This window comes from Myotis nattereri (genome assembly GCF_964212035.1).
Source record: "Myotis nattereri genome assembly, chromosome: 6".
Classification (NCBI taxonomy): Eukaryota; Metazoa; Chordata; class Mammalia; order Chiroptera; family Vespertilionidae; genus Myotis; species Myotis nattereri.
Window position 1 is genome coordinate 26121776 of NC_138081.1, and position 13386 is coordinate 26135161.

Sequence of the window (13386 nt, forward strand, 5' to 3'; positions counted from 1 at the left end):
AATGCCACAAATATCTTTTAGGAAAAAGCCAGCAGATTTAATTAACCTCCAGCTAAGTAAGGAGCCAATAATGTGAAGTGGCTAATTTTAAAAAGCTGATGAATGGGGGACATCTGTAGTACTGTCAAGAATGAAAAATAAAAATCTGATGAAATCTTAGATTGTATTCTCAAAATTTAGAGAATCCAGAGTACGATGGGAGAGTCGTTGTATCTCAGATACTTAAAGAGTATACAACTACTCCACATCTTCTTCAAAAAATGACCTTGAGAAGTTATGGAGAACCTCTGCTCGGCAAGCTGAGTCACTCAAAGGTTTTACAGCAACTCCGCACACCTACTGCTGCTTGGACCCACAATACTCCAAGAATCCACATGGGTCCACACTGGTGAAAGGGCAGCTACTTTTCCCTAATCACTAGGGTCCCATGACATGTTATCCTCTCTTTTTTAATGCTTCAGAAACTCAAAGTACAGTATGTCATCTACTCATTTAGTATGCCAGGTTCTATTCCCCTGGGGGGTAGGGGGGAGTCTAGTTAAATGTTGAATTTAACAGCAATTATATAACTTTATTTTGAAAGATTTTCCTAGAATATACTCATTAAATAGTTGAGAATACTTCCTGAGTCTAGCCAGGACATATTTAGTTCCATCCTCAAAAAAAAAAACAACACAAAGTAACAACAACAACAAAAAATAGTTTTCTCAGCACAGGATTCTATATACTAGAAAATGGTCGTGGTATTACAAGAATTTCATTCCTACCATGAGAATACCTAACCTGACATCCTAAATATTTTCATCAAGCTTGCCTTACTTTTTTAAATCCTGAAAGTAAAGATAATATACTATCTTACCCATAGTCCTTAGGGAAGAAATACCTAATAAAACTCACTACAAGGCATTTCACATTTCATGAATAAAAATTTCATATACATTCCACTAAATAAAAATATCACTGAGAGGACTGGAAAACTGGTGATTATGCTCAATGGTGACCATTAATGCTTTAGGTCAGTGGGTTTGGCACTAAACTTCGTAGAACTCTACGTGTTCCTCAGTGCCCTCTGAGATGCCAGTAAGCGAGGAGGGAGCTGAGTAGTGAGGGAGCCTAGAACCTTCCCAGCTTAAACCAGACCTGCTTTAGTCTGTTCTATCTGCACAATTTTTGCCTAAGATTTTATTCCTATAAGTGATTGTTCCTAGAACTAAAACCACATTCAAAATAAAATCAATGTAGCTAGTTAAAACTTTTATTGAAGTACATAAATGGTCATTTGACAGGAAGTTCTCAATCTTATTGTTTGTCCTATATTTACCTTAGATCCTGGAGTTCCAGGCTGACCTGGTGAGCCATCGCTTCCCATCAAACCCTACATTTTTAAGTGGGAATTCAAGAGAAATATAGAGAAAAACATTTTAAAAATTTAAATTCATTTCCAAGCCACACATTCTCATAACAATTTCTCCACTTATTTGGAAAATTTCCTTACACACATCCAAATAAAGGATAATAAAGTAAATAAGCAACCTATACAAGATAGAATGAAGGCTAGCAGAGCCCTTGTAAATTTTTGCTCAAAGAATCTACAATAGCACAAGTTACTGAAGGGCTGGTAAAAGACAGATGTAAGGAAGAGTTTATTTTTTTCTATACTCATTCTTCCTTTTATCATGAGGGTGAAGAATTAGGTTTCTGCATAGACGTTACCTTGATCAACATTATTTAGAATTTCTATTTTCTTGAACAGTATTTTGAAAGAGTTACAATATAATAAATTCTTTGAATATAATAATCTCTCTTCAAGTTACAAAATGGCCATATTTTTAACTAACCATATAATTCATAATAAGACAACGATAACCACTCTAGCAAAAGGACCTGATTTAGTTTTTGTTGAACTTTAAATACCATCATGTATACTAAAAATATCTGCTTTCTCTTAAATATGGCAAAGGAAATGTGATGAGCAAAATAAAAATTCAATTAATGTCATCAGAAAATAAAATCTCAACATGGCCATATTAAAAATACCATGTCATCAATACTATGCTTTGCTGTCAATTTAGGATGGCATTGCAATTATAAAATGTAAAATATAGTAGTTAATAGCACAGTATATGAAATATTAAAAATTTATTTTCTGGTTTATCTATAGTAAGGTCTCTGATCTTTATTTGGGTGGTCAATGTTTTGAGAACCTGAAGAAATCTAGACTTTTCTAGAAAAATGGACATAAACATTATCTCTTTCATACAAATGGATGGAATTGGTGAACCCCAAGTATCTTATTGCTGGACCCCACCAAGTTTTGTGAACTCCAGAATAAGAACTCCTGGTACATAGAAACAATATTTCAAACGCCTGATAATAATGACATTAACATACAGGTATCCCCGGAGCTCCTTTTTTTCCTAATGGTCCTGGAGGCCCAATTTCTCCCTAAAAATCAAATACAGATCACATTTAAAATTGGAAATTATCAACTCATTTCCAGAAATTTCTGACCCAAGCACTACAGAATGAAAATTCAGTACCAATCAGCCCAGTGTGGTCTGTTTTCCCTTCCTGTACTATAAGAAAGGAGCAAGGCAAGGCTGAAAACTCAGGAACTAAACACCTTAAAGACGTGGGCCTGGGGTCTGTGGTGGACTTACAAAGTCAAATATTTTCATTAGGAAATCAGGTATGACAATTGCCAGTCTTTCAAAGATGACCTAGCTGTTCACTAAAAGGTGAGACAACAGGGGGGAATAATAAAGAAAAATTTTTTTTTTACTTATCAGAGTTTAAGATCTATGATAGTAAAAACAAACTAATAAAAAAAATGAATACGGAATAACAGCATTCAGATTTAAACTTCTGGGATTGTGGCTCACTGGGTGCTCCAAGGGATTCTCGGAATCCAGAACAAACACAAACAAAAACAAAAAACAGAAAGAGCATCCTCTGTGAGAAAATGCCAGTCTTCTAAGAAGTAGGGGAGGTCTTCAAATATCTCTCATTTTAATAAAATATACTCTGGGTTGAGGCTATAATTATGAGATTTGGAGCTGTGCAGGAGTCAGAGGATTGGGGTTGTCTGAGAGTTCATGCTCAGCTCAGCAAACTGACTGCTGGACCAGCCATCTGTAGAGGCAGAACTTTCAAAGGGGGTTGAAATCGTGTCCACGCTACCAATTGGAGGCAGCTCTCCCTCTCCAATTAGGCTGACAGGACTCACACCAACTAAGATAAGCAATGAGCTCACAATCAACCAGAAAAAAGAGGCAGCAAGCCACAGACTGAGACTCAACAGGAATATCCACAAATGACAGAAGCAGAATTTAAAACTGTATATGAAATATTTACAAATTAAAAAATGAAACCAGGAGGACTAGTAGGACTGAAAACAGAATAAGAAAAGTTAGTAAGAATAAAAAGATATTATTAAAAATTAGAACTTGCCATGGCCAGTGTGGCTCAGTAGTTTTGGAGTGTTGGCCTGCACACCTAAGGGTCTTGGATCCAAATCCTGGTCAAGGGCACATATGTGGGCACCAATTGGGGCCGGTGCAGGAGGCAACCAATCCATGTATCTCTCTCACATTGAGCTCTCTCCCCCCACCTATCCCCATCCCAATTCTACCTCCCTTCCACTGTCTCTAAAAAATCAAGGGAAAAGATATCCTCAGGTGAGGATTTAAAAAAAAACAAAACACCCAACAATTGATTTAAATAGATTAGACACATTAAAGGAAAAATAAGTACACTGGAAAATATATCCAAAAAATTGAACCAGAATGTAAGACAGAATAAAGAATATGAAAATAAAAAACTATTTAGGGATATACTGGTAGAGGACAAAATTAGAAGGGATAAATATATCTCACAAGAATTCCAGAAAGATGCAACAGAGAGAATGAAATAGTAGTAAAACGGAGGTAATGGTTGATGTTTTATAGAGTTAATACAAATAATTCCACAGAGCCGGGAAGTAAACTGAGTTCCCACCAGGATGAATAAAGAGAAATCTTTATCTAGATACACCACAGTGAGTTTCAAGAACACTAAAAACAAGGAAATACCTTAAAAGACTCCCAAAGAAAAGGACAGACACAAATAAATGGTCATTAGAATCAAAGCAGATTTTTCATAGTAACAACAGAAGCCAGGAGACAATAGAAGAAATTTCTCAATGTGTCAAGAGAAAATAATTCTCAATCTTGAATTGTATGCTCTACAAAATTATGTCTCAAATACAAGAGTAAAATAAAGATATTTTTAGTTAAATCAAAACTGAAAGTTTATTATCAAGATATCTGTACTAAAAGAAATTCTAAAGGTATAGTTCAGGAAGTAGTAAAATTACTACTAAGAGCACAAGAAAGAAAAGTAACCTAGTAAAATAGAAAGCAAGTATGTAAATGCAAATTTATATTATCTGGATAAAATAATAATAAAAACTAATTTGTAAAATAATAGCTTCTAAAATTATATCATATTTGAACAATTGACTTGCCATGAATGTAGTAAAAAAGTATTGTTGGTGAAGACACATTGCCCTTTTAATAAGCTGATCCAGACCCAAATCTTTCAAATTTCATCAATACTCACCTTTTGTCCCATTAATCCTTGGTTTCCAGGAAATCCTGGGATTCCCTAAAAAGAAATAAAATATATGTTTAAATAAAATGTTGACTGTATCATTAGAGAATAGGTCATAATTGGATTTTAACTTATAAGTAATGCATAATTTCAAATATATCCATTTACAGTATAATACTTCCACTTATAATAATCCAATTTGGAAAACAGGAAATTTATGAGAGTTGATACTATATGAACATCTACTGATATTAAAAGTTTAAAATAAAGGCTTTCAAAAATCTCTGAGGATATTAACCTTGGGTTCTTCCTTCAGACCAACATAAGTGATAAAATAAGGACATTTCATCTAAACACATTCCTGTGTAACTTATCGAGAATAATGCAAAGAAAAATTGTCAAATTAGAGTTCACATTCAACTCAACAATTCCAAAGGCCCTCACAGTATCACAACTATAATTAAAAACTGATGAAACTAAATAATTTCCTCCAAACTGAGCCTTGGAATACCCAGAAACCTAACTCCTTGTGTAAAATATGGTAATCTTTCTCCTAATGATTCCCTTGCTAATAAAATCATAAAGAATATGCAGGCCACAGCTTGTGGAGAGGCAGAAAAACAGAGAGGTCTTTCACATGGCTCAACACGAATGTACAAGTCCTCTAGCAAAAGTCAGAGGAACTTAATGTTAATTTTATAAATTTGAGAATAACGTTAGAACATTTATTAACGAGAAAATTCTACTCAGTCTTTCAATACATTTATCAAAATGATCATTTCTCACCCAAACAGTGATGGTGCTAATCACATTAATCAATTTTCATTTTTTTATTGTTTTTCTTAGCTCCTTTCTCGATGACACTTAAGATGGAATAATTACTGTGTGTGTGTGTGTGTGTGTGTGTGTGTGTGTGTGTGTGTTCACAATCTGGCAGGAAAGGGAATGTGAAAGAGAAAGAAATTGGGCCCCATCAGTATTTTTCTGAAAGACCTCTGCATCATTAGGGCTTACAAAAAATAAGCAGTGCTCTCCTCAGTAAATCAGGGAAAGTGGTAGAGATGCCACTATCAGTGAAATCAAGTATCTTCTATTACAGGGATAGTCGGCCATAATTTTGCCTCTCACATCTTGATTGTATTAATACAACTAGAGGCCCAGTGCACGAAATTCATGCACTGGAGGGGGGGAGTGTCCCTCAGCCTGGCCTGTGCCCTCCTGCAGTCTGAGACCCCTTGGGGGATATCCACCTGCCGCTTAGGCCTGATCCCCGAGCTGGCAGTCAGACATCCCTCCAGCAATCCAGGATCCCTCGCTCCTTACCACTCAGCCCGCTGCTCCTTAGTGCTGCCCTGGAGGCAGGAGAGGCTCCTGCCACCACCGCTGCGCTCACCAGCTGTGAGCCCGGCTTCTGGCTGAGCAGCCACTCCCCCTGTGGGAGCACACTGACCACCAAGGGGCAGCTCCTGTGTTGATTGTCTGCCCCTGGTGGTCAGTGTGCATCATAGCGACAGGTCATTCTGCTGTAATGGTCGCTTAGGGTTTTATTATATAGATTCTGTTCAGTGCAGGACAGGAGCATATAGTTCTAGTTTAAAACTCCACTTGAATTATAAATTGCAATTCAATTTTATTCTACTCGGCTCAATTCAGTTTGCCAGGGCTCTACACCCTTTGCACAGAAAAAAATGCATGTAAGCAACGGCTATCTACAGGTGTTTGAAGTCTACTTGAAAACACAAGCCTTTACAAATGTACTAACTAGATATAATATAAAATAATATTAATGTCAATGTAACATGATAAAACATGAACACAGGACATTCTATAACACTCTAAAACATAAAGCAAAAGTAAACTGAGTTTTAAGTATAATGAACATAAAATAGTATAAACTGTATCCTTATATACAGAAAATTTATATTCTCAAAGAAATCAAGACCAATATTGTTTAGAATAAAGGCCCCATTTAAATAGATAGCACCTGCAACCAAATCTCTCTCTCACACACACACACACACACACACACACACACACACACACACAATCAGTTTAGATCAAGTTCTGAGTTTAAATAAAATCTCCTTATAAAATTGTATCAAGATGGCCACACATTATTCTATGCTGATTCAGTTGTGGCAACAGTCTCTTGGCCCCAAGAATCCCTAATGGGGTCATGTAATTGCCCATGATACAAGCAAACCTGAAAAGCTGAAATTTTGCTGCACAGAGTAGTCCTTTATTATTTAGGGTTTCATCACTACTCAAGTCTCTATGCCCTTCATAATCTATGATAGTAATAGGAAATAGTTACAGATATCCTGACTTGTCTTGTTTCTAAAGCCAAATTAGGAGTCAGCAAGTCTGCACCTTCACTCTGGGGGGGGGGGGGGGCGGGGGGGGGTGGACAGAGTTATGCCCAGGCATCCCTGAGTAGCAAGTTGGTTTCCACATCCCAGAAATCCTTGAGAACCCCACATTTACCCACTGGGTCTGATTTGACACCCTTCTATCTGAGTAATTCTAAGACTGAGCTTGGTTTACATTAGGACATAGCCACAAATCTTACATTATCTCAACATATCAGATATTGAGAATATTTTGTGGGAATTTCAGGTTGGAAAAAAAGGTTATTTTTCAACTATGTGTTTCTTCTAAAATTAGTGAACATTAAAATACATCTCACAGATGTGAAAATAAGTCATATTCTCTATTCCACTTATACCAAGAATTATTAAATACTTATTTTGTAAGTAACAAACAAAAATATATAAAACTATATAATATTAAAAACAAAATGTAAAACTAATTAATAAAAGCAATTTTTGGCCAAAGTAATATCACGAGAATGCATGAAATAAAAGACTGTTGAGAGAGGTTAACCAGAAGAGCTGAAATAATTCAGAGCTTTATTAGTTAATAAAATTCTCCTAGATAATATTTTCCTGGGCTCCCAATGCATTTATTGAAACAGACTAAACTTTGCCAATTTTACATTAGCAGAAATATCATTCAAAACCATTTGAAAGTTACCAGTTTGTTGATCCAAAAGTATTTAGTAACAATTACTTTATAGAGCAAATGTTTGTCCAAGCTAAATCTTTATATTTCTCTTTCAGCCTGTGTGGTTTGTGTTCAGACAACTGTGAAATGTATAAGTAAAGACAGAAACAAGTCTTCCATTTGGTAAGAATAAAGAGACCTATTTCTTCCACTTATGTGATTTCAGTTTGGGTTTTGAGGAAGAGGAGAGAATCAGCCAGAAATTCCTGTATAGTGTTGTGGTGAAAAATGTGGGTATAAAAATAAATGTTCTAGAAGCTTTTCTGTAACCATTAAACCATTAACAAACAGTCATTAAAAATAGGAATTTAGATTAAAGAGTCTGGTCCCTATTTCCTAGCGACCACTTTATAAAGAAGAAGATGTCTCCATGGTATATTACTTAGAAAAAACAAAACATCACTTTATACTTCCCCATATATAATGAATACATTTATCTCACCTCTGAAATTAGAGCATCTTGAATCAAGTCTGCTTTTAAGTAATGCCATATTTTCAATGCACTGAAGACAGATGCAACCCAGTAATGGTATTTTAAAATCAAAATTTTCAACGTTTCTATGTAGTGGTGAAGATACTTAATATTACACAGCTTTCAAAATATTAGAAGCATATTATGTCTTCTTTTTTATATATAAAGAAGTTATTTATTTATTCCCAGAGATTCAATGGAAGAAGAACTCATGTTGAAAGCATTATTCTTAGTTACAAAGATTACAATGATTATTTAAAAAGAACATAGAAATAGTATGAAACAGTTAAAAATTTAGACTGGAGTCAGTCAGTCCATTATGAAGTGGCTAATTGACTCCAAGCCAGTTATTTAAACTGTGAAATCTCAGTATCACTATATCAGACATGGGGAAAATAATAGAACCTACTTCATGGAGTTGGTACATTGTATCAATGAACTTTCACAAGTGCTTAGCTCAATTCGGGCATGATAATGATTGGATTTTCATGACTGTCTTTTCACAGCTCCTCCCTGACCCTTGAAAGTTACAAAATAAATTAGTCAACTCTTTTCACTATCTCAAAATTTGTCTTTTTTCTCCATTTTGAGGAAGTCTGTTTTGTCTTTCCACCTTGCCTTTTTCTATGCTCATTTCCAAAAGTTTCCGTTTCCAAGATGACTCTGGCAATCTACGGCTTCCCACTAGGGGGCGGCAACATGCTGGCACTGCCCTCATTCATTACCTTTGCCTTTTCATGTTTGGCTGACTCTGATTATATAGAAAAATACTACAATGACTTCTCTCTTTTAAAAAAAATCAGAAATACAAATACATTTATATTTCATCACTATTAAAAACATTTATATTTCAACACATTTTACCCCCAGAAAAATATGACCAAAAGTTTCAAATATATTTACAGGTGAATTCCACATTTTCCAACCCAATGTTTTTAAATTCCAGACTCACAGATCATGAATGATGTACAAAAGATTGCTCTGTGGTAAGATAACTCTGAAGAGAAGTCACAGTCATAGCTGCCAGACCTTAAAGAAACCAATATACAAGCACTTGCAATGAGCCCTTAATACAGAAATTACCGGGTTTACTACCCTCTTTAATACTTCAATACAGTTTTACTACTCCGTTTGATCTTTAAGGGGAGACACAGCAATCTAAGTAACATGGGATGAATTTTTTTCTCCCTAGCCTACAAACCAGGACCCACATGGGACTGGATCCAAATTACCCAAATAATTTCAATAGACAATTCTTTGGTAAATACTTGTGGGCTCCTCATACTTATGTACAACAGAAAATGTCACCCACCTGTCATAGTAATTACATAAAGAGACAAGGGAGGCCACAGAAAGGAACAGCTATCAGTGAGCCCTTTGCAAAGTTGCTTCATGTTACTGGCATTTCTCACCCTCATCTAAAGGCATTTATACGGTGTTAAAGCCGAGAAGATATTCTACACGATTTGCAACTGTATTCGTTTTTAGGACAAGATTTAAAAAGGCAAATATTTATCAAATTAAAATTACACACCCGAAAACCCAGAGGAGGTGGAGGAGGGCCGGAGTGAAATAGCAGAGCACAGCCTGCAGCGCCACACCACAGGAGTGCCACAGAACTGCCCTGACTCCTCCCCGCAGCTACAGAAAAGTGACCCACCCCTGGGCATCAGCAATGAAGCCATGCATGAGAGACACACTAGTGAGTTAAAAGGAACATGCACACATACACATATGTAAACCTGAAAACCAATTCCATTGCAAAGAAAAGTCCCAAAGTCATACCAGAGCTGCTCTAAACTAAGCTCTGATCCTCTGAAAACCTAAAAAGTGCAGCTCATACTATTTTGGGCACATGGAATGTCACTATATAACTCAAGACAAATTGTGAACTTCTCATTAAGGAGAAAATGGGACATGGATTTTTCAAAGACCTTTGTAGCTGGCTCGGTAAAGCTGTATACCATTTCCCAGAGAAATCTGAAAATTATAATAAATATTTTTAAAAAGTAATACAAATGCAGACTGGTGCAGCCATTATGGAAAATAGTATGGAGTTTCCTCAAAAAATTAAATGTAGAAGTGTCATTTGACCCAGTGATCTCACTTCTAGGAATATATGCTAAGAATCCTGAAACACCAGTCAGAAAGAATGTATGCACCCCTATGTTCACAGCAGCACAGTTTACAATAGCTAAGATCTGGAAACAGCCCAATAGGCCATCAATAAATGAGTGGATAAAAAAGCTGTGGTACATTTCACAATGGAATTCTATACAGCAGTCAAAAAGAAGGATATGTCCCTTTGAGACAGCATGGAGGGATCTGGAGAGTATTATACAAGTGAAATAAACCAGTCAGAGAAAGACAAGTATCACATGATCTCACTCATATGTGGAATCTAATGAACAAAATAAACTGTTGAACAAAATAGATCCAGAGATAGAGAAGCTTGGAAGAGACTGTCAAACCTCAAGAGGGAAGGCCAGGGTGGGTGGGTGAGTGGGAAGAGATTAACCAAAGAACTTGTATGCATATAAGCATAACCCATGGACACACAATAGGGTGGGGAAGCCCTGGGGCAGGGGGTGGGGGTGGGGGTACAGGCAAGAAAAAGTCAATGGGGGAAAACAGGGACATATGTAATATTTCAACAATACAGATTTTTTAAAAAGAAAATAAATTTTTAAAAAGTAATATATACGTCAACAAATAAAAATATTTTAAAACATCAAATCAAAGGTGAAAGTAATTTGAAGAAAATGAATTTTTTAAATTTAGTTTTATTGCTTAAAGTATTACAAAGAGTATTACATATGTCTCCTTCCCCCCATGATAAAAAGCAAATAACCATTTGAAAATTATATCTGTAACTTTCTAAGTATCTTTTATTGACAACCTCAGTTTTGAAATATTACATATGTAATTTTACACCTAAATTATTGTACTTATTGTGTAACTCAGCCCATTGTGAGTTTTGTTATGTTCATACAATGTATATCCCCATTTTTTCTATTGACAATAATGAGATGATACAATAAACATTTACTAGAGAAAAAATTAAAGGGAATTGTATTAGCTTTCTTTTGACCTTCGACAAATTACCACACACTTAGTGACTTAAAACAATAAATTTTATTCATTCACAGTCTTATACACAGAAGTCCAGCATGGGTTTCACTGGAATCCTTTCTTAAGTCTCTGGGGGAAGGGGGGAGGGGTTTCTTTTCCTACTCATTCAGGTTATTGGGAAAATTGAATTCCTTGCTTTTGTAGGACCAAGGTTTCCATTTTCTGTAAACTGAGGACCAGTCCCAGTTTCTAGAGGAAATCACATTCCTTGGCTCATGGATCCCTTCCTTTATCTTTAACACCAGCAGTGGCCAATCAGATCCTTCTCCAGTTGAATATTTTTACTCATCTTCTTTCACGTTTAATTATTTTTTTATTAGATTGGGCCCACCCAGATAATCCACGATAATCTCAAGGTCATTAACCTCTATCCTATCTGTAAAACCTCTTTACCATGAAAATGAACATATTCCCAGGTTCTGGGAATTAGGATGCGGGCATCTTTCTGGGGTTGGGGGAGTCATTATTTTGTCTACCTCAGAAATATACCTATTATCCCAGGACCAGATAGTTTCTATGTTATTTACACTTCCCCAGGGCTTTAAAAAGATGGAGATTGTCTAAATTCAAGTAAGCCTAATAACAAAACCAGTCAAGAATAAGTCCTAAAAAATAAATCTACAAACTGATCTATATCGTTACTACAAATGCAAGTGACTTCACTATTAGTTAGAGAATCAAATATATCAGTGCATAGAATAAGTTGAGCATGACTAAGTAGGGCTAGTTTCAGGATGCAAAGAGTGTTCCACATTAAGAAATATACCCATATAATATGTTATATTTATGTAAATTACTATAGAGGAAGAACAATACAAAATCACTTCAAAAGATACTAAAAATACATTTTGTAAAGCTTATCATGCATTATTTATTTAAACTTTTTAATAACCCAGGACTACAATTTAAAAAAACTGGATCTGAATCCGTGGGAAACCAATTAATAAACCCCAGACTTGGTAAAACACTAGACATTTCTATTTAAAAGTAGGGATAAAACATAGGCAGCTTTGAAGTAGTAATTTCACTTACAGTAATACATTCTTTCTGAAAAATAGTTCATAAGTATGTGTGAGTATAAGTAACTCAATAGGAGAGGTTAAATGAAATACATCCATGCTATAAATAGATTCTACATTCTCTCTTATAATCTGATCTGTTAAAACATCCACTATAATATACAGGTAAAATTTCAATGGACATTTTTTTTAATAAAAATATGTATATGTATTATTTATGTATTTGATTATGAAAAGAAAAAGTTTGAGAAGAATCTCATTGAATGAATAGCAGCTATTATCTCAGAGGTGGGGATGGGATTTGGCTAACAGACTTTAAAATTAACCACATAAGTTCCATATATTTTACCTATTTAAAATAATTAAATAATAAGAATATGTAATAAGAAATATAAACAATGAATAGAATAAATATAAATAATAAAACATAATTAAAATGTTCAATAAAAATTTGGTCCATGAAGGTTTTTCATTTCAAAAAATTCTCAGAAAAAATAATCTAAGATTTTTTTCTTTACATTTAAATCATTAAAAAAACTACAGTTAAACATCAGTTGGCCAAAATAAAAAGGTGGCTATCACTGGATTAAAGAGAAAAAGCTAAAGAGAATGCAAAGATCAATTGTGGAAGAATCTTAACATGACTCATCATTGTGACCTCAGAGAATAAAGCATTGGCTCAGTTTTCATGACTTGGTAGATTATTCCTGTAGATAATTTTGCACATGTTGCTAAGGATAAACTTAGGGCACCAATATCTCTGAGGGAAGAAAAATGCGGTGTTTCTAACTCTTTTGACAAAAGAGCTAGAATTTTGGCATTGGACAAGATTAGCCTAACCAGGGAGCATTTCCCCACTTCTCCCCAGTAACAGAAATTAACTTTTTAAAAATAAAAATGCTAATACAGTATATCTAGAATTAAAAATTGTTTTATTATTAAATACTATAATAATTTATAGCATTCAAATTTTTTAATTTCTAGAAAATTTAATCACCTAAAAATGTCATGTAAAATTGAAAATAGAATAAATTTGAATGATCAAATTCTTATCTTTGAGGATTTACCTATCTTTCACAAACAAGTTTAATCTTATTCAACTGCATATAC

At 34.8% G+C, this 13386-nt stretch overlaps 1 protein-coding gene across 1 annotated transcript in view; it reads right to left on the bottom strand.

The window, feature by feature from the left end:
- COL21A1 (collagen type XXI alpha 1 chain) overlaps window positions 1-13386 on the bottom strand; it is a 173245-nt gene that overhangs the window by 18505 nt on the left and 141354 nt on the right. The window contains exons 18-20 of the mRNA XM_081094853.1: window positions 4600-4644; window positions 2392-2445; window positions 1322-1375 (exon numbers count right to left, since the gene is read on the bottom strand). Coding sequence (XP_080950979.1) covers window positions 1322-1375; window positions 2392-2445; window positions 4600-4644 — 153 coding nt within the window. The remainder of the gene's footprint in view (window positions 1-1321; window positions 1376-2391; window positions 2446-4599; window positions 4645-13386) is intronic.